This window comes from Euprymna scolopes, chromosome 8 (genome assembly GCF_053919585.1).
Source record: "Euprymna scolopes isolate OS-2025 chromosome 8, ASM5391958v1, whole genome shotgun sequence".
NCBI classification, from domain to species: domain Eukaryota; kingdom Metazoa; phylum Mollusca; class Cephalopoda; order Sepiida; family Sepiolidae; genus Euprymna; species Euprymna scolopes.
In genome coordinates, this window is record NC_136489.1 from 145,956,365 (window position 1) to 145,977,648 (window position 21,284).

Consider the following 21,284-nt stretch of genomic DNA (forward strand, 5'->3'; position numbering starts at 1 on the left):
TTATATGGGAGGGGGCTTGTAGTAAGGCCCTGTCTTTACTCTGAGTTGGTGTATGAGCGGTGTGTGGTGGTGTACCTGTTCAAATGGGTAAGGGTTGTAATGGTAAATCTTTGGTGGGAGCCTTATGTAAAGTTATATAATGAATGAAGATCCAAGTTACAGTCTGTTGTTGAGGTCTGTCCATAATTTGGATATTAGTAATGATTCCTTTATGCAAAGATTCCCAATATTGCGTTCTGTGGTTAAAATATTGACTTTAATAGATATATTAGTGTTTCTGCAGGTGTTGAGGTGTTTGTGGAATGATGATGCTTGTGTTTGTATGCGTTCCTTGATTCTTATGTATAGGGGTCTCATGGTGCTGCCCACATAGAATTTTCCGGAGGCAGAGCATTCTAGTCTGTAGACTACGTGTGTGTGGTGGCAGATGGTTGTGAGGTATACGGGGCAATTTGTCAGTGTGCATGGTGATGGGTCCTCATTATGCTTGCGTTTAGAAAGCTTCTGTCTAAAGGATGGTCCAGAATGGGCTAGTTGTATATTGAGACCCTCTCTGCGGATAGCCGTTGTGATCTTGTCACTGAGATGGGGCATTTTAAGGAAGCAGGTATTGGTGGGGAAGCTTCTTACATGTTTTCTTGTGTTCCAGAGGTGTTTAATGACAGTGCTTGGGTCTCTAGGATCTAGTGGAACTATTTTGTGCATTCTGTCTTGTCTTTTGGCTTGCTGCACTTGTTTTGCTATTTGCTATTATTTTCTCCTCTGAAGAAATGGTAGACATCGAAACCCTATAGGATAAGGAGTTAAAATATCTCAAATGTATTCTTTGTCTTACATAGAATAATAAAAATCTTTTGATCTGAAACTCAAACATTCCACGTCATAAATTTTTTAATTCATTGAATGACTAAAATTTGATTTATTTGCTCTATCTTGTATATTGAACAATTCTTATTTAGGTGGGATAATACTTATAGAATATTACTGCCAGTAATATCTTGTAAATCTTATAACCACAGGTTTCCATACCAGCTGATTGTTGGATAATTTTATTCTGAAGACTATATCCATAATGTGGAATGGCTGACCCACTCAAATAAGACTGATGATGAGGGGAGGTTCTGTCATGATTTTGCCATTGCCTATGACCTCACTCAGATTATCCGCGAGCCCACCCATGTGCCCGATAGTACTGGTCAGTTCACAAGTCTTCTAGATCTTTTTCTATCCACATCCCCTGAGCTATGCTCGTGTTCCGTTCTATCTCCTCTGGGATCCTCTGACCACTGCGTCGTATCAGTTAAGATAAAAATGAAATATAATAAATCTACAGACGTACCTCTCCACCGTACTGTATACCGATACTCTATGGCGGACTGGGATAGCTTCCGTACATTCATATCTGATCTCCCTCTCCATTCCATGTTTAAAAAGGATGTGTCCTCTATAGTATCAGACCTGACCGAATGGTTACTTGTAGGCATAGACCAATTCATACCATCCAAAATATTCCAACAAAAACCTAACAGCCAGCCATGGTTCTCCCCCGAATGTGCTGCTGCCATTGCACACAGAAATCACTTTTTCCATAGCTACCAATGTAATAGATGCACTGAAACTAAAGCTGCTTTCAGAACCGCCAGCAACCATTGTAAAAGAGTAATAAAAAATGCAAGAGAACTATATGCGCAATCCGTTAAGTCCAAAGTAGCTGAGCAGCGGCTTGGTTTCCACCAGTTCTGGCAAATAGCAAATAGGATCCTGAACAGAAACGTGCATTCTATCCCAACCATTATCAATGGACCAGAGGTCATCTTGACAGCATCCGACAAGGCCAAACTATTTGCCAAAAACTTTGCGGCAAATTTTACTCTGTGTGACGAAGGCCATCAACTCCCCATATTCCCTCCTATAACAGACAACACGCTATGCAACATACAAATATCTGTGCATGAGGTCGCCAAGCTAAACAAGAACCTTGACTCCAGTAAAGCAACTGGTCCCAACGGTATTCCAATTATAGTGTTAAAAAAATTACAACCAGAACTTGCCCCCATACTTTCCAAACTGTTTAAGCGTTGCCTTAAGGAGAAGTGCTTCCCAACACCCTGGAAAACCTCATCAGTATGCCCTATATTTAAGAATTCAGGAGATAAGTCATCCCCCTCTCAGTACAGACCAATAAGTCTCCTGTGTGTCATGAGTAAGTTGCTGGAATCCACAATAAATAGAGAAGTAGTCAACCACCTCAGCAGAAATAACCTTCTTAGCGACACGCAATATGGTTTCCACTCTGCTAGATCTACAGCAGATGTGCTAACGGTTATATCTCATAGGATTAGTGAATCTCTTGACAAAGGCTTCATTTCTAGGGCAATTGCTCTCGACATATCAAAGGCCTTCGATAAGGTTTGGCATAAAGACCTACTACACAAGATTTCCAGCTACGGTATAACTGGAAATGTTTTCTCTATCATTAAGTCATTTCTCTCAGATAGGCTCATAAGAGTAGTGGTTGATGGGCAGAAATCAGAGGCCCACAGTGTTAATGCTGGAGTCCCTCAGGAGTCCATACTGGGCCCAACTCTCTTCCTGATCTACATCAATGATCTCCCAAAACACATGCTAAAATCTTTCGTGGACATCTATGCTGATGACATGACCATCTATGGTAACACATCAAAGGCTGTAAATGATGATGTTCTCTCTGATTCTCTCTCCTCTGATCTTGAGCGCATGGTACAGTGGGGAAAGAGGTGGCTGGTTACCTTTAATGCATCTAAGACCAAGCTCCTATCTCTACATCATAAACGCTCTGATCCCCATCTGGCATCAATTGAAATGGATGGCTCTTGCTTTGATAAGCTCCTGGGTTTGACCTTTACTCCTGATCTTAAATGGAACACATACATCAAATCTGTGGCCAAGGTTGCTGGGAAAATGGTGGGATCCTTCTACCGCTCCAGAAGATATCTCACTTATGATGCAATTCTCCATCTATATAAGAGCCAAGTACGTCCAAAGATGGAGTACTGCTGCCACATCTGGGCGGGGGCTGCTAAAAACAGCCTATCCTGCCTTGACAGAGTACAAAATAGACTCCGTGGCTTGGTGGGGGATGCCCTTTTCTCTACCCTGCAACCTCTTTCCCACAGAAGAGACATAGCAAGCCTGTCATTGTTCTATCGTTATTTCAAGTAACAATGCCGGATACTCCACCAGATTAGATGGATTTTTGAAATCCTGAAATCCAGTAAGATCAAAAAACTGAAAAAAATAATTGGTCAGTTAGGGAGAGAAAATTAATAATCTTCACTTTGTTACTGACTTTAATGGAACATTTGGATATTTAAGAGGTGCCTTCAATAAGTTTCCAGACTTTTTTTGAACAGGCAAATGTTTGTACAAAAAAAGGCTGGAAATTAAATTTAAAATTAAATAAATTGTTGTAGACTCTTGAAAAATTCAGTATGTTATTGCAGTATGTTATTGCAGTCTTATGACTGACCAAGTTTTATGATTTCAGGTTTAAATGAACAGCTAAAACAAGAATTGGAATACACCCTACTAAAGCTTGATTGTCACAGCTGGTGAATTGAAAAAATGCAATCTGGATGTGAGGATACTTTAGAAGAATGATATGCAATAAAATTTTGTTTTAAACTTGGAAAAAATACCACAGAAATGTATGGAATGCTTCAGATTGCTCTTGGGCGATCTTGCATGAATTGAGCATCAGTTTTTGAGGTGTATAAGAGATTCAAGGATGGCAAGGAGTCTGTGAGGAATGATGATAGGTAGGGGAGGAGTAAGGAAGTCAGAACACCAAAATTGATTGGCCAAATAAAGAATTTCATAAATAAGGACAGGTGTATATCTATAGAGACAATAAGTGCACAATTGAATGTCAGTGTTGGAACTTTACACACAATTACTCACGAGATAGGGAAGATGCACCAGTCCACAACTCCATCCTTGTCATAGACTATTTGACCAAGATGAGCATCAAGGCAGTTCCTCACCCTCCCTATAGTCCAGACCTTGCTCCCTGTGACTTTTGGTTATTCCCTAAGCCAAAGGAAAAAGGTAGGCTGTCATTATGAGACAATTGAGAAGATGAAATGGGCTGTGACGAAGGTCACTGACACACTCACACAAGAGGACTTCCAGAAGTTGTTGGAATGGCACAACAAGTACATTGCAACCAGAGGAGATTACATCAAAGGGGACTAGAGTTTCATGTGTGTACTATCAATAAAAGTGTCCATATGAAAAAAGTCTGCAAACTTATTGAACGCACCTTGTGTATCTCATATAGAGAAAAAGTATTAGTTCCAGGAACGGGCCTTCTTAGTGTCTGCAACTTAAACTGAAATAATATATATATATTTAGAATTCCGTTTTCGAAAATAAGGGTTGTTGCCTGATGAGATCTCTAGTTAGTAAATACTAGTAGACCGAAACATGCTCATGACTGTGTAGCAACAAACTACTGCTTATGTAAAGACAAATATATATATATATTTGTGTGTGTGGGTGTTTATGATAGAATATGAGGGTAAAAATCCAACAAAATATATAGGCAAAATTAAAAACAAACAATGACTTTATTTAATCTTCTTGTTACACGTCATCTTTGTATGAGTGTGAATGTAACTTCAAGTTTTCAGAAAACCTGGGTTGTTTCTGATCCCTATCCATATATTTAAGGTCATTATATATATACTTCTCTTCATATAAGATTAGTTCTTTAGATGGCATACTACTTAAACTATTTCATGCCGCTCACTTCTATAGAAAATATTTTCTTAGACATTTCTTGACCTCCAGGTTTGACTTATACCCTATAACACTCCCTCATAAGTCATAACTTATTTTCATACTAATTTTATTTGCAATCCAATTAATAGTCTATAGTGAACAGACAGATATTTAATTATATTTATATAGATTATTAATAATATTAATAATAACCAGTATGTAATTGTTAGTTTTGTTATTTCAACAATAACCGGTTATGTGATGGTTTAATTTTTAGTCAAAAGGTGTTGACAGACATTTTGTGAATTTTTCATTTTTCTATTCTCACATGAGTTGAAAAATGAAAAAAAAACAAAAAAAAACTGACACTTCCTCAAATTTTCCTCTCAGAGGTTCTCATCTGAATAATCTAACCTTTTCCACCACTACCATCATCATCATCACTATTATTACTACTACGACATCAGCAGTAACAGGAGTCTTTTTGTCACTTAATATCTAAATTAATTCCACCAAATAACAAAAGAATTCATTAATAATTTTTTTTCCAAGTTTGTTTTTTCTTGTAATGATAACCTTGAATAGTATCATATTTTCAAAACATTAAAACAATTACATTTATTGATGATGTTAATATCATTTTGCTTAATTATACAATTCATTTTAATGAAATTTTCGGTATATCAATCTAGTGACACTTATCTGCTTGCCAGATAAGTTTTTCTAAATCAAAGATTCAGTGTTTGCTGCTATATGATCAAACTTTCATACCAAAATTCTATTATCACAGTTTTGGGAATCAGGAATATGGCATAATCACGTTTCACAGAAACTGAAGTTAAGCAATGATGAGCCTGGTCAGTACCAGATGGGCGACCATTTGGGACTTCCAGGTGCTGTATGTGCTCTCCGCTTATCTCGGCATTGTTTCCAGTCATCCTGGACTTATCCTTGCTACTGAACTCAAACAGTGCTAATTCAGGAGAGGTGTGGTTGGAGATTACGCAACCCTTGCTACATAATTACATGCGCAGCTGCTCTTACAAGGGGTATCCTTTGTCTTTCGAGACTGAATGGAAGCATCGTGGGGATCAGGAATATTAAGATTTTATCTAGTGAATCACCATATTTTTATCAGGAAAACATAATTGGTAGTTGTAGCTATTTGTTTTAAACATGAATGTGCAATTTGAAACTTGCAGATAATTTTTAATGTATAGCTCTATCTATCCAGTGTCTCTTGGGATGCAATGAAATTATATATTTTTTTTTGTTATGTTTGCACATTGTTTCAATTTATACAGAAAAAGAAATAAATTTTTAGTTGTAAGGGAGACAGTTCTTTTTACATTTTTCAATTAAAAATTATTCCCCTTGCTGATTTTTATTTTTCAGTTATAAATGAAAATGTCTCCATATTACCAGTTGTCGAGGTGGGACTACACCATTTAAAAATAAACTGTAGCAAAGTACATTACTATTGTGCCAATAACATGGTACAACAATAATGAATGAAAATTTGCTAATCAAATCAAAATTTGATATGTCAACATAAATACTATTTAGGTCCAACTTTTAAAATCTTTGACGATAACTTTATATGTTCAATGAAGCGTGATGAGAATGTAACAGTTCAGTTTTGTATGAAATTCTAGATGATAAAATTAGGTATTTCAAATCATTTCAAACCTTTTGTTGTAAAAATTGATTTTAGCGTATGGTATAGAATTTGGGGAGTACAGTGGATGAGGAAGCTATGGCTGCAGAATGATTATATGTAAATTAGGCAAAATGTATCGGCCAATGGTAAAATTTATACTTTGTATGACTTAGATTTAAAGCTACTGTTTGAGAAGAGTTGAATTCTGTAGTGGTAGGCAAACTTAGGTGTTTCATCATTAGAGCAAAAATCAAAATATTGAATTTCAATTAAAACCAATGGTATCTAGGTAATTGTTAGGTTGAAATTAGAACATATCGAAAAATTATAAAAACCGATAAAGTAGAAAATTAATTACTAATGAAAACAGATTTCCAAATCTCTTATTGTGTTTTACATTTCAGGTCCAAAACAAATATGGCCGATAATGGTTTGTATATCATGAAAATGTGTGTTTTATAGCAGGGGTATCTGACGTTGCCCAGGTGTGGAGAGGTGGTATAGTAAGAATATTGAGCAAGCCCCAGGCATAAAAAAAAAAAAAAAAAATTAGATGCAGTAGGCAGCCCGGGTGGAGAGAGGTGTGAAAAAAAAAGTAGTAGGCAGGCAGGCAGGCTCGAACCTGCAATGCAAAAGAGGAAAAAGATGAAAAAAAGCCAACTGCTTAGCCCCTGCACCCACTGCAACATATGACGTCGCCGGCATTCGAAATAAGATTATTCATTGCAAGGCATATAATGACTTTGCAAAAATGATGACAAAAACTGACCCCTCCTTGTAAAAAACGGCTCAGTTGATGGTCAAAGAATTAATGTTTTTGGCCATTTTGGGATATTTGTCGCCCGAGAGACTGACTTCCAAACGATACCAATTTTGTCAGTGTTGGTCGCGTGTGTCAAAAGTGTTTGGCAGACATACAAATACATGCACACATTTTGCCTTTTATATTATAGAAAGAATATAGTAATACAATAAACTGTGACATGACAATTAAGTAGAAAACATTACTTTCAATTGAAATTGACACAAAAAATTGTTTTTTTATGAAAATTCATTTTTTAATTTTGATTTTTATTCTAATAATGAAGAAGCACCAAAATTTGAAACAGCAGACAAAGTAATATCCAAATGATTAACATTTTATTAAGTATCAGCAAATAATATACTGACAACAAAAGTGTCTTCTATCATATAAAAGTGAAAATGTCTGTGTGTTTGTGTGTGTGCGCATATTTTTTTTAAATGTCCGACAAAGGCTTTTCTCGGGGGGGGGGGGTTACTAACTCTTACAACTTTTTAGATACTTTCTAAATTATTAATATTTGTAAATTATTGATATTTATAAATTATTGATATTTATAAATTATTGATATTTGTAAATTATTGATATTTATAAATTATTGATATTTATAAATTATTGATATTCATAAATTGTTAATATTTCTAAATTGTTAATATTTCTAAATTATTAATATTTCTAAATTATTAATATTTCTAAATTGTTAATATTTCTAAATTGTTAATATTTCTAAATTGTTAATATTTCTAAATTATTAATATTTCTAAATTATTAATATTTCTAAATTGTTAATATTTGTAAATTATTAATATTTGTAAATTATTAATATTTGTAAATTATTAATATTTCTAAATTATTAATATTTCTAAATTATTAATATTTCTAAATTATTAATATTTGTAAATTATTAATATTTCCGATTTATAAAACGAGGTCGTGTCTATCGTTTATTTGAGTGACTTTTATGTTACAAAATTCGCGCTGTGATTTCATTTCTCTATGAACCTAGAAAAGCAGACGTTGACGTTCACTTCAGCACCTGCTTTTTTAGTTGTTTAATTTCAACCATTTTCAGTTCGTTACCAGAGGACAGCATCATGGTAAGTTACCAGGCTTTCTTTTCCGACTTTACCTCAAGGCTTCGGGTTCGAACCTACCTCCCTACCAAAACTTTTTTTTTCTTTTACACCGCCAAACACCCGGGCAATGCCATGCACCCCTGCTATTTAGAAATAAAATAAAAATGGTAAACAAATATAAAAGGTATGCATGTAAACTTACAAATCTGGTTCCGTTTCTGATTCAATGATCAACGAATTAGTTTCCCAAGTTTTATCATCTGGACGAGGAGGTTCAAGTTTGTCAGCCATAGTCTCAATAACTTGATCCGGGATTGGTGATGAACGATTCTGATTCCTGATAATGGCACACTGGACATTTATCTTTAAGTAAATCTCACAAAATCCACAGCCATCTTTGGAAACAAGACAAGAATTTTTTTTTTAATATTTGTTTCTGATTGAGATATTTTAATTTAAGAAAATCAAACATGTCAGGATTAATTCTAGGTAAATAAAACGCTTATATGAGCATAGTAAACTCATTACATACTTTATTTAAAAGATGTTTAATACTATTATATCGCATATCCCTCCATATTTACATGAATAAACCAGAAACCAGCAGGAGCAAAAACGGTGACAATAATGGCGACGCTAAGACAAACCCCTTCGTTGATACAACATAAACGAACACACTAAACACACACGACAAAATCAAAGCCCATTTTTTTTATGTACACACATCAACAGAATAACTCACACCTCAACAAAGAAAACCGCCAGAGGAAGCCATACATCAAAAGAAAAATCAAAATACAAAACACAAACATCACAGCAGACGCAACTCTGGCAGCATGTAAACACAAATAATAATTTATATCTCATAAAACACTACAACACCTACTAAAACACATTCACAACTTTCTTAGCTTTAAATTGATATAACACATGTATACAAACATCAAACAAATGACTCCCGACAATACATTAAAACACAAAAAACAAACACAAATAAAAAGCGAAAACAACGACCAGTGATAAAAGCCACCTTTGTCTATAACTATGTTCACAACACAAGTATAAAAATGACAGCTTTTTCGACAAGCGGGCAAATCGGCCCAGTGTGTCAAGCTGTGAATCTCACTCTGCCACCAGCCACCAGCCGTTAACCCCTCACCAGCGATAACAGCTATTAAAATTACAGTGCTACTGCCGCCACCATCTCACTCTTGAGACTGGACAGCAAGCCTTGGAGGCTACTCCTCTTTCACCGCCTCCGCCATATCACCACAGCTTATCAGACAGCGAGGTTTGTTCCGCCAATAGCAGCAGCCACCATCATCAACTCTCCATAAGCGACACCTGCTATTAAGATTATTCCTCTTCCGCTGTCGCCCCCAACCCCCTTGTGCGATTGGACAACAGCTTTCAAGATTACTCCTCTTTCACCGATGCCACCACACCCATATGCCAGACACCAGAACACTAAGCCACATTCCTGTCATCGCTGCCACTGCATACATATTCCAGACACCAGAACACATAAGCCACATTCATGACATCGTCGCCCCCCCTCCCGCCCCAGCCTGACAATAACACCAGATCATCGCTGAGTCATATCAACACCCGATCAGCATTCCCACCGACGTCTCAACACCGCCAGAATATCCTGACACACTAAGCAGTTCGTTTCACGATCATTCTAACTTTAAATAAAAGTTTAAACTCAACCTTTTCGTTTGTCCCTTTCTTGATTCCATACGCTCAGTTTTGTAATATAATACTTAGAATAGTTTTGTAATATAAGACTTAGAATAGTTTTGTGAGATAAGACTTAGAATAGTTTTGTAATATAAGACTTTTTTTTTTTTTTTTAATTTTTTTATTACATTTTCACCCCAAACAAGGCACATTGCCACTCAGGTGTAGGGGGCTACTATCAGGGTCAGCAACTACTGGGGCACTATGTAGGGATTTGGGCAGCAAGATGTCGGTTCACGTTGCACTTGAACTTCTGCATGTCAGTACAGTTAGGGAAGCAGGATCCTGGAATGGAATTCCAGAGTTTAGCGGTTCTGGGGAAGAAACTACTGGAGTAGAAAGACCTTTTACATCTAGGGATCTCTACTGTGTGGGGGTGGGATTTAGCTGCCTGTCGGGTTTGTCGAGGGTGTCTGCATCGTGGGGGCATAAGTGTCTGCAGTTCATCAGAGCATTCACCATTAAAATACTTGTAGATCAAGCAGAGGGATGCAACGTTTCGTCGATGGGACAGGGGCTGAAGCTTAGATGCCAGTTCAGGGCCTATCAGGTTGGCGACTCTTTTTTTTAACCTTGTCTAGGAGCGAGAGACTAGTAGTAGACGCACCAGCCCAGATGTGACAACAATACTCCATACATGGGCGAATGGTGGCCTTATAGAGATACAGGATACTTTCAGGTGTCAGTAGTTTTCTAGCACAGTAGAGAGAGCCTACCTTTTTTACAGCGTTTCCTGTGAACGTTAGGCCAAGCAGTTTGAAAGATGTACTCTCAGACAGGGAGTCACTGGCCATTGCTATTGGTGGCAGAGAAGGTTTCTTGTAGTTATTGAAGGAAACCAGTTTGGTCTTGACAGCATTGAATGTGATGATCCATTTATGTCCCCATTCCACTACAGATTGGAGGTCATCCTCTAGTGTTTTTGCCATTTCAGTTTTGTAATATAATACTTAGAATAGTTTTGTAATATAAGACTTAGAATAGTTTTGTAATATAAAACTTAGAATAGTTTTGTAATATAAGACTTAGAATAAATTATGTGCAAAATATATACAGTTTATAATTTTAGTGTAATCTCTTATTGTTACAAATCATGTTAAACGAATATAAGTAATATTTTCTTAATTGTTTTTAAACATAAAAAAGACATAAAAAATAAAACCTTCTTTATAAAAAAAAAACAGGATTCATTTGAATTTACACATAACACATTGACATTTTGCACACATGTCAAAGTTTTCTGATACATGTGAAAGATAGGCTTAAAAATATGTGTATAGTTATATTATATATAACTGGTATTGACACAGTAACAAATAACCAGTTGTCTCAAAGACATCCTAACAGAACTAGTCTGAAAAGAATAAGAACAGTCGACAATGATATTGTAGCTTCAGGGGATTAAAGCAAAAAATGAGGGGGGGGGGCTTGATATTTAGCTACTATGACAGTGAGACTGGAAAGGAAGAAAAGAGGAAGTGAATTTTTAAGTCTCACTCTTTTATATGGATGACCATTGACTAAATTAAGTAATGGTTGACCACACCATCATAATATGATAGTAGAATGAGGCAAAAAATGGATGGTCACATTTAATGTTATCAAGGCAAAGCCCATTTCTATTAACAACTATAAGAAACTTAACCACTTATTGTTATAGTCGATAGCACCTTTTCTGGAAGTCCAGCATTTATGTTCCTTGGCCTGAATATAAAGTGGAATAAGAACAAAATGTGAAAGAAATCTCATTCCAGCAACATGCAAAATTCATAACAAGATTTTCCCTCTATTTCCATTTGTTTTTCAAAGCAGATTTATTTTGCTCCTCTTAGAAGCTTGCCTTCTCAAATCCTCACATGCCATGTCTCTAGATTAAGCTTTATAATAGTAGTTGCAGAGACTCTCAGATCCACACAACATAAAGTAAGGTTTACTTACATTGTTCACACAATTCTTTTCTCATTGTGTGTTGAGGCAGTAATATATTGCTTCTTTAGAACCAATACCTACTGCTCTTTGCTTTGTGTATTATGATGTGAATAAAATTCTGTTTTTGTGACTTATTTCACCATTGTCTTTGACAAACACTTTACCTAAGAATAAATGTGTATGGATGTAAATTCAACTGCTTCTTTACTATTTTTTCTTTCAACACCTGCGTATGTTATGCACAATAACAGCACACAAAATGGTTACCATCTGTGTGAAAATTATCTACCTGAACAGGTGGTTGCTAAAAAATATAAAAGCTAGAATATAGCAATAGTTGTATTCTTCAACACTATACTCATCAATCAAAATATTGTTACTTTAATAAAAAAAAAAGACAGAAAAGAATTTCCAGAGAAACAACCAAAAAAGTCAGAGAAATGAAATCAACACAACATAGAAAATTCCTCGTTCTCTTCATGTTAGTTCTTTAGATGACTCCCTATTCCTGGTTTTAAATCATGTTTAAAATTGCAATCCAAAGAGATATTGCCTTTTCCTGGATATAATCATTACATTTTTTTTTTTTATTTTGCTAGAAATAAGGATTTAGCTTTTTTTGTTCATATTTTCTCCAGAAAGAAGAAATTTGACTTTTACACACAAACTGATTTATGAAACAGACAATAAAATCGATCATCTAAATGTTTTATTATATTTTAATAGCATTTGCGATGAATCCCTAGTGTGTACTTTCGTGTTAGCAGCATAAATGTGTGTAGAAATAATCCATAAATAATGGTTGCTTTCCTAATTGCCACAAGCACATGCAGTTGGATTAGCTAATCAGACTTAATAGCACATATTTAAACAACACAAAAAACGATGATGAGACAGCAATAAAATTAAAAATAGTTGCCAGAACTTTTCTAAAGCATAAAACATTAATTTATTTCTCCATTTGAGTTTCACAATTCGAAAAATGTTTTCTCAAATTGTTTTGAAAATGAAATTAAAAAAGAAAGGCTGTCCTAACACATTTATAAACTAATAATAAACCTGGGTGAAGAGTTGAGCAGCAAAATGTTTGTTCACATTACATTTAAATTTCTGCATGTTGGTATAGTCGAGGAAACAGGGAAGAGGAAGGAAATTCCAAAGTCAAGCAATCTGAAGAAAAGAAGTTATCAGAGTAGAAAATCTTCCGGCATCCAGGAATCGCTACAGTGGGTTAGGGTGGTTGGGGGTCTTTTCATTGCATGTAACAAATTCATCAAAAAACATTCTGTGTAAGTACTTGTAAAACTAACACAGGGATGCAACGATGTGACAGTGGCCTATTAAGTTAGACATTTCTTTTTATACTGTCCAAGAGAGAGGCTAATGGTTGATATACTAGCATAATATAGCACAGATGCACATGCATGCAAATGCATGCAAAATGACATCACTGGTAGGGAAAAATAAATACTTTAAAATGGAAATCACTTAGAGACAGAGATAACATTCGAGATCACTTAATTGGAATTCATTATTGAGATGAGTATTATTTATTAATTTATTTATTGCGGACTATTATCGACGTTTCGGCCAACTATTCCTCTGGCCTTCGTCAGGTGGTAACTACAACAGGAAAGGAACTCCGAATCTCCTAACTGCATCCTCAGCAATTACTGCCTTCCATAGTTGTTTTCATCTCATCATGTTTTGGCCAAGTAAACCAAGTTACCACCTGACGAATGCCGGAGGAATAGTTGGCCAAAACGTTGTGAAACAACAATTAAAAAAGATGAGGATAATAGTCTATCTAATAATGTTTTCTGGATCTAATCATTGATATTGAGAAGAAACAGCATTAAGACCAGTTGTTAAAGGCAAGGAGCTTTGTCTTAGTAGCATTAAATGCGACTATTTCAATAGATTTAGTCTATATTTACTGACTATCACTGTTACTTAGTTTCTGCTTTCAGCCAAGTATATTTTACAAGCAACACTTGGTTAACAAAAATACAGAATCAGTGAGTTTTATTTTCAGTTAATTGATGAGATTATGTTCATAAAATAAAAGTGATAGGATTATCATACAATATGAAGCATTGTCTTATTTCAAGCAACAAATTTTTTTATTTAAAATAAATTTACATGACAATACAAGTTCCAGTGGGGGGGGGGGCGACAACCGAAAGTCTGATAAGTTGGAATTAAAAAAACAAAACAATATGGAACGAAAAACCAAACCCCCACCTGATATTTATTGGAAGTTTTGAGTTGCTTTTGGATAGATTGTAAAACTTTAAAAAAAATTTAATTTTAATAAACAATGTAAGATGTTCAAGGCTTGATCAAATATTATTTTCTTCCTGATAAGTTTTTTTGCAGATGTTTGAGATATTTGTAAGTAAATACTCACTGAAAATGTACATTTTCTAAAACATTATATTTGTACATAGATTGGATAAAATAAACTTTGACATATATTCAGTTTAATAGAGTATCAGATTCAGACATTGGTAACGAAGATAATATCTTTAATTATTGATAAACAAACAATATTTATAAACGGGATAATTTTTTCTTACTTACATTTTCTGGCCATTTGGTAAAAATCATAGCGCATACCATGGTAATACATATTGTCATCAATGACAAAGAGATAATTAAAATCTTCTAGCCATTCTTTCTTGGTATATTGAAATGATTCCAGGATGGTCTGAAAATTTACCCATAATTCATTGCAAACATTTGCAGGTTTTCCTTCCACTTTATCTGTGCTCAGTATATAATCCATACAACTAATAATGTCTTCTCTATATCTCTTCCATGTTGGGTTTCCCTGAAATTTAAGTTTATAAATTTATTGGTAAAATTAAGTCAGTTTCAATATTTTCTTCCTATAATGAATTAAAAAATAAAATGCATTCAACTCTTAATATCTGAAAGAAAATAATTAAAAGCATTTCTTTTAGACCACCTTGTATTAACCTGCAAAAGTTAATATATAAAAATAAGGAATGAAAAACGGTTGCCTCAATTTGTTCTTTGCAGAGTTTTTCTTTCATTATTCCATCCCTGTTAAACATGTTCATATTCGTTTTATTGTCCGTTTTTTACATGTTGATATGTATTGAATGGCTTTTTTCTTTTTTTTTTTACATAGGAGTCACGACTTATCAGGACCCAGAGGCCATTTGAGGATAAGGGTTAATGAGTGTACAGTAGTCAATGGGATAATATTGTAGTAATCATTAATAATGGAAATTTGGTAAATTAGATTACTTAAGACTCATCAAAATCTTGTTCATGTAGGACTTGAAGACGACCATATTGTAGTCAGCTGGAAAGCAGGAAAACGGAACAGAGTTCCACACATGTGCAGTTCTAAGAAAGAAGCTTTACTCATGGAAGCTACGTTTAGGTTTAGGCACAGATAAAGAGTGGGGGAAATTATTGATAGTGTTTTCAGCTAGACGGTTGTTTTATTGAAAGTTTAGCGAGGGGGGGCATAGATTGGAGCTCAGACGAGCACTTGCCATGAAAATAACAATAAAGCAGAGACAGGTTCGCAACATCTTTTCTGTGGGAACTCTGGCAGGATAAGGTCTTTCTAGCAGCTCCTGCCCAGATGTGGCAACAGTACTCCATCCTTTTTTTTTTTTTGACAAGAAAGTCACCACTTATCAAGGCCCGGAGGCCACGCAGGGATAAGGGTTATTGCATGTACAGTAATCAATGGGATAATATTGTAGTAATTGCTAATAATGGAGATCTGATAAAATGCCTTACTTAAGGGGGCAGTTCATCAGGAACTTGTTTGTGTTGGACTTGAAGACATCCAAGTTGCAGTTAGGTGGAAAACAGGCAAACAGAAGAGAGTTCCACAGGCATGCACTTCTAAGAAAGAAGCTTTGTTCATGGAATCTATGATAAAGAGTGGGGAAAATTACTGACAGTGGTTTCAGCTTGACGGTTGTTTTTTGTGAAAGATTGGCGAGGGAGGACCAGAAATTGGAGCTCAGACAAGCATTTCCCATGGAAATAACGTACCTGGCTTTTATATAGGTAGAGAATTGCATCAGCAGTGAGATATCTACTGGCATGGTAGAAGGATTCCACCATTTTCCCAGAAATTTAGAAATTAACTTATAAACTAACCTATCTCTGGCCAGGTTTTTATTTATCTGTCATTTTTTCAAATCCACCCTTATCACTTTCTCCCATGTTTTTCTTAGTATTCTCATGCCACTGCATCAACTGTTGCACATCTAACCCAAATACTCATTCATTCTTTCAACATGACTCAACCAACAAAGTCTCCTGTTCTGCACATATCTCCTTATATCATCCAGAGTTAATCTTCCGCTAAAATCTAAGACTATCTTTAAGAGTCACATGACACATCCACCACATCATTCTCATATCACTTCTCTCTCTGCAATCATTATTAGCTAGGTGTCACTTCCATATCTCATCACACTGCATATACATGGCCAATAGACTCTTCACTTGGCTGACAACTGTAATGCTCTTCATGTTACTAAAAAGGCATAATCACGTTTGACACACCAGTTCCCGTAAGATCACTGAAGTTAAGCAACAATGAACCTGGCCAGTACCAGATGGGTGACCATTTGGGACTTCCAGGTGCTGTTAGTGCTCTCTGCTTATCTCGGGATTGTATCCAGTCATCCTGGACTTCTTGCCACTGGACCCAAACAGTGTCGATTCAGGAGAGGTGTGGTGGTAATTGTGCAACCCTTGTCTCACAATTACATGCGCAACTGCCCCTACAGGGGGTATCCCTTGTCTTTCGAGACTGAACGGAGGCATCACTCATGTTACTAAATAATTGTTTTTGGATACTAAATCTTAAACTAGCAGTGACTCAAACTGCACTACGAGGGGCGTGCAATAAGTAGTGCCCCTGAACCACTTCCAATTGTCTGATCTAGCTGAAATTTTGCATGTGTAATGATTTATATCTCTACGGATTATGTGGCAAATTACAGCTCTGAACTAATTGTGGTTTCTGTTTTACAGGTGTTTGAACTGAGTCAGGTGTGAAATGGAGCCTGTTGAATGTCGAACAGTGATCCGGTTTTTGTATTTTAAAGGACGCACATCACAGGAGACTTTTGATGAAATGAAAGAAACTTATGGTGATAATGCCCCATCATATGACCTTGTAAAATGCTGGAATCGTGAATTCAAACATGGCCGGAAGTCTGTGGAAACAGCTCCCAGACCTGGTCGCCCCCCCTTCTGCCATTGATGAGGCATCTGTCTGTCAAGTTGAGGTTGCGATTTTGGAAGATCGGCGCATTACTATTTGCCAAATAATCCAAGATGTCAAGATTAGTACAGGATCTGTGGAAACTATCATTCATGACCATTTGCATATGCATAAGGTGTCTGCCAGATGGATTCCCAGGTTTCTCACACCATTCCAGAAGCGAGAACGCATCAAGTGCTCAAAGATGAATTTGGAGATGTGCCAAGAAGATGAGTCAAAGTTTTTCAAAAGACTGGCTACACAGGATGAAACCTGGGCCCATCACTATGATCCAGAGACCAAAGCCCAGTCAATGCAGTGGAAGCACTTGGACTCACCACCTCCAAAGAAGGCAAGGGTGCAGCCCTCCGCTGGCAAGATCATGCTCACAGTCTTCTGGGACCAGGACGGAGTAGTGATGACAGGTTTCCTGGCAAAGGGTACCACAATTACAGGAGCCTATTATGCTTCACTTTTGAGGAAATTAAGGGAAGCTATCAAAATCAAGAGGCGGGGCAAGATCAGCAAAGGTACCCTCCTCCTGCAGGACAACACTCCGGTCCACAACTCGCATGTCGCCAGATCAGAAGCACGAGTGTGTGCTTATGAAATCTTTCCCCATCCTCCCTACTCTCCTGCCCTTGCACCCTCTTACTTTCACCTCTTCCCAGCCATGAAGTTGTTTTTGAAAGGAAAGCGTTTCCCAGATGATGCAGTCTTGATTTTTGAAGTCACGTCGTGGTTGGAGGACCAACCTGGGGTGTTCTACGAAAACGATCTCTAGAGCTGCATCAAACGATAGGAGAAATGCATAACTCTGGGTGGTTCCTATGTAGAGAAAGACTAATAACTGTGCCAAGTTTCGTTGCTCTACTGCTATGGGAAGTGGGTCAGGGGCATTACTTATTGCACACTTGTAAGTGCGAGTATACAGTGTATCCTAGTGTCAACCAATGTCACTGGAACTCCTTGGTATATTCCTGAAACAAGTTGGATTATGTGGTGAGTTTCTGATCTTATAACCAATGAATAATTCAAATGTTTTTATAAGAGTTTAAACGAAAAAATCTTGATTTTAAAGTTGAATTGAGAAAGTGGGGATTTGTGCGAGTTATCTGCCAACATTGCATGAAGAGGTAAGACAATCATGTTTCCATCTATAAAAATGCAGATGGTGTTTTATTTACAGGTTGATGAAGACAGACACTGAAAAGGAAAGACATTTTTTCTAGGAGCTGAAGGAAATAGAATGCATGGTGAAATGAAATAATGAAGAATGTTTAACAATCGAAAACTATTATTTATTGTGAGATGAAAAAAATATATTGTACAAGTGAATCAAAGAGAATTTAAGGTGAAAGTTTGTTCATGTATTTGGCTGTGCTTTGTTTGAGTTTATGGGTGAGAAGATGTATTATGTGTCTAACGGAATGGAGATGAAGAGAAGGTCAAGCATGAATCTCCAAGGAAAGTTTTATTTGTCGCATCTTATTTACTACAAGTGAACAATAGTAAAAAAAATGGTGTTTTAACTGGATATTTACTTTCTTTTTCTTTCTCCAATACAACCATTTTTCCCCCAGATAGTAATACAAATATAATTCCAAATTATTCTATTAAATTAAAACAATTATCTTGAAATATGCCACAGGCCATTGTTTTCTGTTTTCTTTTTTGAGCTACATCACATATTGAGATTAAGAACAACTCAAACATAAGGGTTAATGAGATAGGAATGATTGCCAGCTAAAAGATCAGGAACACTATGGGAGTACTAGCATTGATCAATCTTATGAACTGTATTTGATTACTTATGGAGCAATTCATAACAAAGATTTGTTGAGATTAAATTTAAATATGATTAAGTGGTAATCAGTAGGGAAGCAATCCCATGGTGCTGTGTTTCACAAGTGGGAAGTTTTTGCAAAGAAACTTTGTCTATGAAAATTCCACCTGATGTTAGGAAGATTGAAAATATTTTGAAGACTGAATAATGATTTAATGAAATTATATGATGGAAATATTCTACCATAAAAAAGCAATGTAGGAAACAATTGGATCACACAGCGAGTAAAAGCTAGTTCTTATAAGAGTGACGTTCTTTTAGAGGTTGAAGGTTCAATCTTTACTATAGGTGATAATACCTAAGAATAACATAATTAACGTCTACTAGGTCATGGCTCATGGAACAAGAACAATCTACCCCTATGGATTAAATCAAAATGAAGTTTAAAATTCTGTATAGGTTTCCAAGTTTGATATAACAGATTCTAAGTTTTAAAAAATGCACTGAAGAAGGTCGAATGTTACAGCAGCTGAAATGTGAAAATAACAATGAAGGTGAGAATAGTAAATAATACACGAAAAAAAGGTTTGTATTATTTCAATCAATTTATTGTTATAGATAACTATGTAAAAAGAACCGAAAAATCAAATTTAAATACTAATTTGGTATTGTCATTTGTTTCATGCAGATTTTAATTGCAGAATATATTGTTTATTTTCATTACTGAAAATTGTTTTTAAATGTACCAGAAGCAATAAAAAAGTTTTACCTCTTCAGACAATTTGCTATTTTCAGTAAGGAACTCTTTGAGACGGTCAGGCATCAAATCATCATATGAGAGAACCACAATGTGGAATTGGGAAATAAATTCTGGCGATGTTTTCAACTGCTTTGCTAAAGTTGATTTTCCGCTGGCTGGCAAGCCACATAAAATCAGGAAGCAATGCACCATTTTTCCCTTCCTTTTTTCCTGCGTTAAAAAACAAAACAAAAAAATAACATAACATAATATATATATATATATATATATATATATATATATATATATACACACACACACACACACAAATCTATAAAAAAAAAATCAAATACAAAACGTTTTCTAAACAAACAAATCTAATTTAGTCTGTAATGATTCTGCAGAGATTAGAGATCCAAGTACTCTCCTGCACATTTCATATCGATCAAAAAAATAATTAAAATAAACAAATTTGTTGATTTCAATTTGAGTTCATAATTTAATATCATGATTTAATTAGTGAAGTAGCCACAAGTTCAATATGTTAGCAACGATTTGATAAAACAAAGCATTATTCATATTTCTTTTTTTTTTTTCCTTTAATTATTCGACTTCTATTCACTAAAGTCAAACATGACAAATGTTCTATTCAAGCTTTCCTTTACCGGATTTCTAGGAGAGTACAAGATGATCTGGTTTTATGAACTGACCCAGTATTTGGATGATCGGCAAAGTTTTAATGAGTGATTAACTATTTAATGATTGAACACTATTGCTTCTACCATTCCATAAATTTGCTCATCTCACAAATCAAAGTGGATCATTGTACCAGAACACATTGGTAAGTGGAATAGCAGAAAAGACTCAACTTATGAGAAAACCTTACATGTTTATTTCCTACATCAATGTACCTTTTTATTTAATAAATATTCATAATTTACTGAAATAAAAAAAAAAATGTAATTGCATAAATAATACAAAACTTTGAAAAGTCTTATTTTAAAAATAATTTCATTATGAAAATAAATCCACCATTTTGGTTACTTTGTAAGTAAGTGAGCAATTTTAATCTTTTTTAATAGATGAAAAAAAAGGAAAAGAGTGAATTATTTTGTCATCCTTCAAAATCAAATAGAATTTCTAAGCATATTCACTATCAAACAAAAGGTTATTTTATGGCTTTAAAATTCTTTGCAAATCCTTATGTTTAAAGGATTGTGGAAGTTTTACAAGATTTTCAACTCATTCTATAAATAATTAAAACAACATTACATTAACAAAATTAGTTTTAGCTTTATAACAATTAGGTCGGATGAATAATTTAATGACCAAACGATACGATCATAATTTAATTTTTAAAAACCTATTAAAAAAAGAATAATTTGGTCAAAAAAAGAAAAAACAAACAACTACATAAAGCAAAAAGATTTCTGTGCTATGTTGGATAAGTACATTTAGTATCCCTCTCTACTTATATATAAAAGATACTTTGCACGCGCGTGTGGGTGTGTGAGAGTTT

General features: G+C 35.2%; 1 protein-coding gene across 6 annotated transcripts in view; it reads right to left on the reverse strand.

Moving 5' to 3' along the window:
* LOC145283817 (L-seryl-tRNA(Sec) kinase-like) overlaps positions 1-21,284 on the reverse strand; it is a 115,249-nt gene that overhangs the window by 19,166 nt on the left and 74,799 nt on the right. For all 6 annotated transcript variants that reach the window (XM_080132905.1, XM_080132906.1, XM_080132908.1 and 3 more), the window contains 3 exons: positions 19,796-19,996; positions 14,555-14,804; positions 8,502-8,694 (listed from right to left, as the gene is read on the reverse strand). In XM_080132905.1, coding sequence (XP_079989031.1) covers positions 8,502-8,694; positions 14,555-14,804; positions 19,796-19,978 — 626 coding nt within the window. In that variant the 5' untranslated portion in view covers positions 19,979-19,996. The remainder of the gene's footprint in view (positions 1-8,501; positions 8,695-14,554; positions 14,805-19,795; positions 19,997-21,284) is intronic.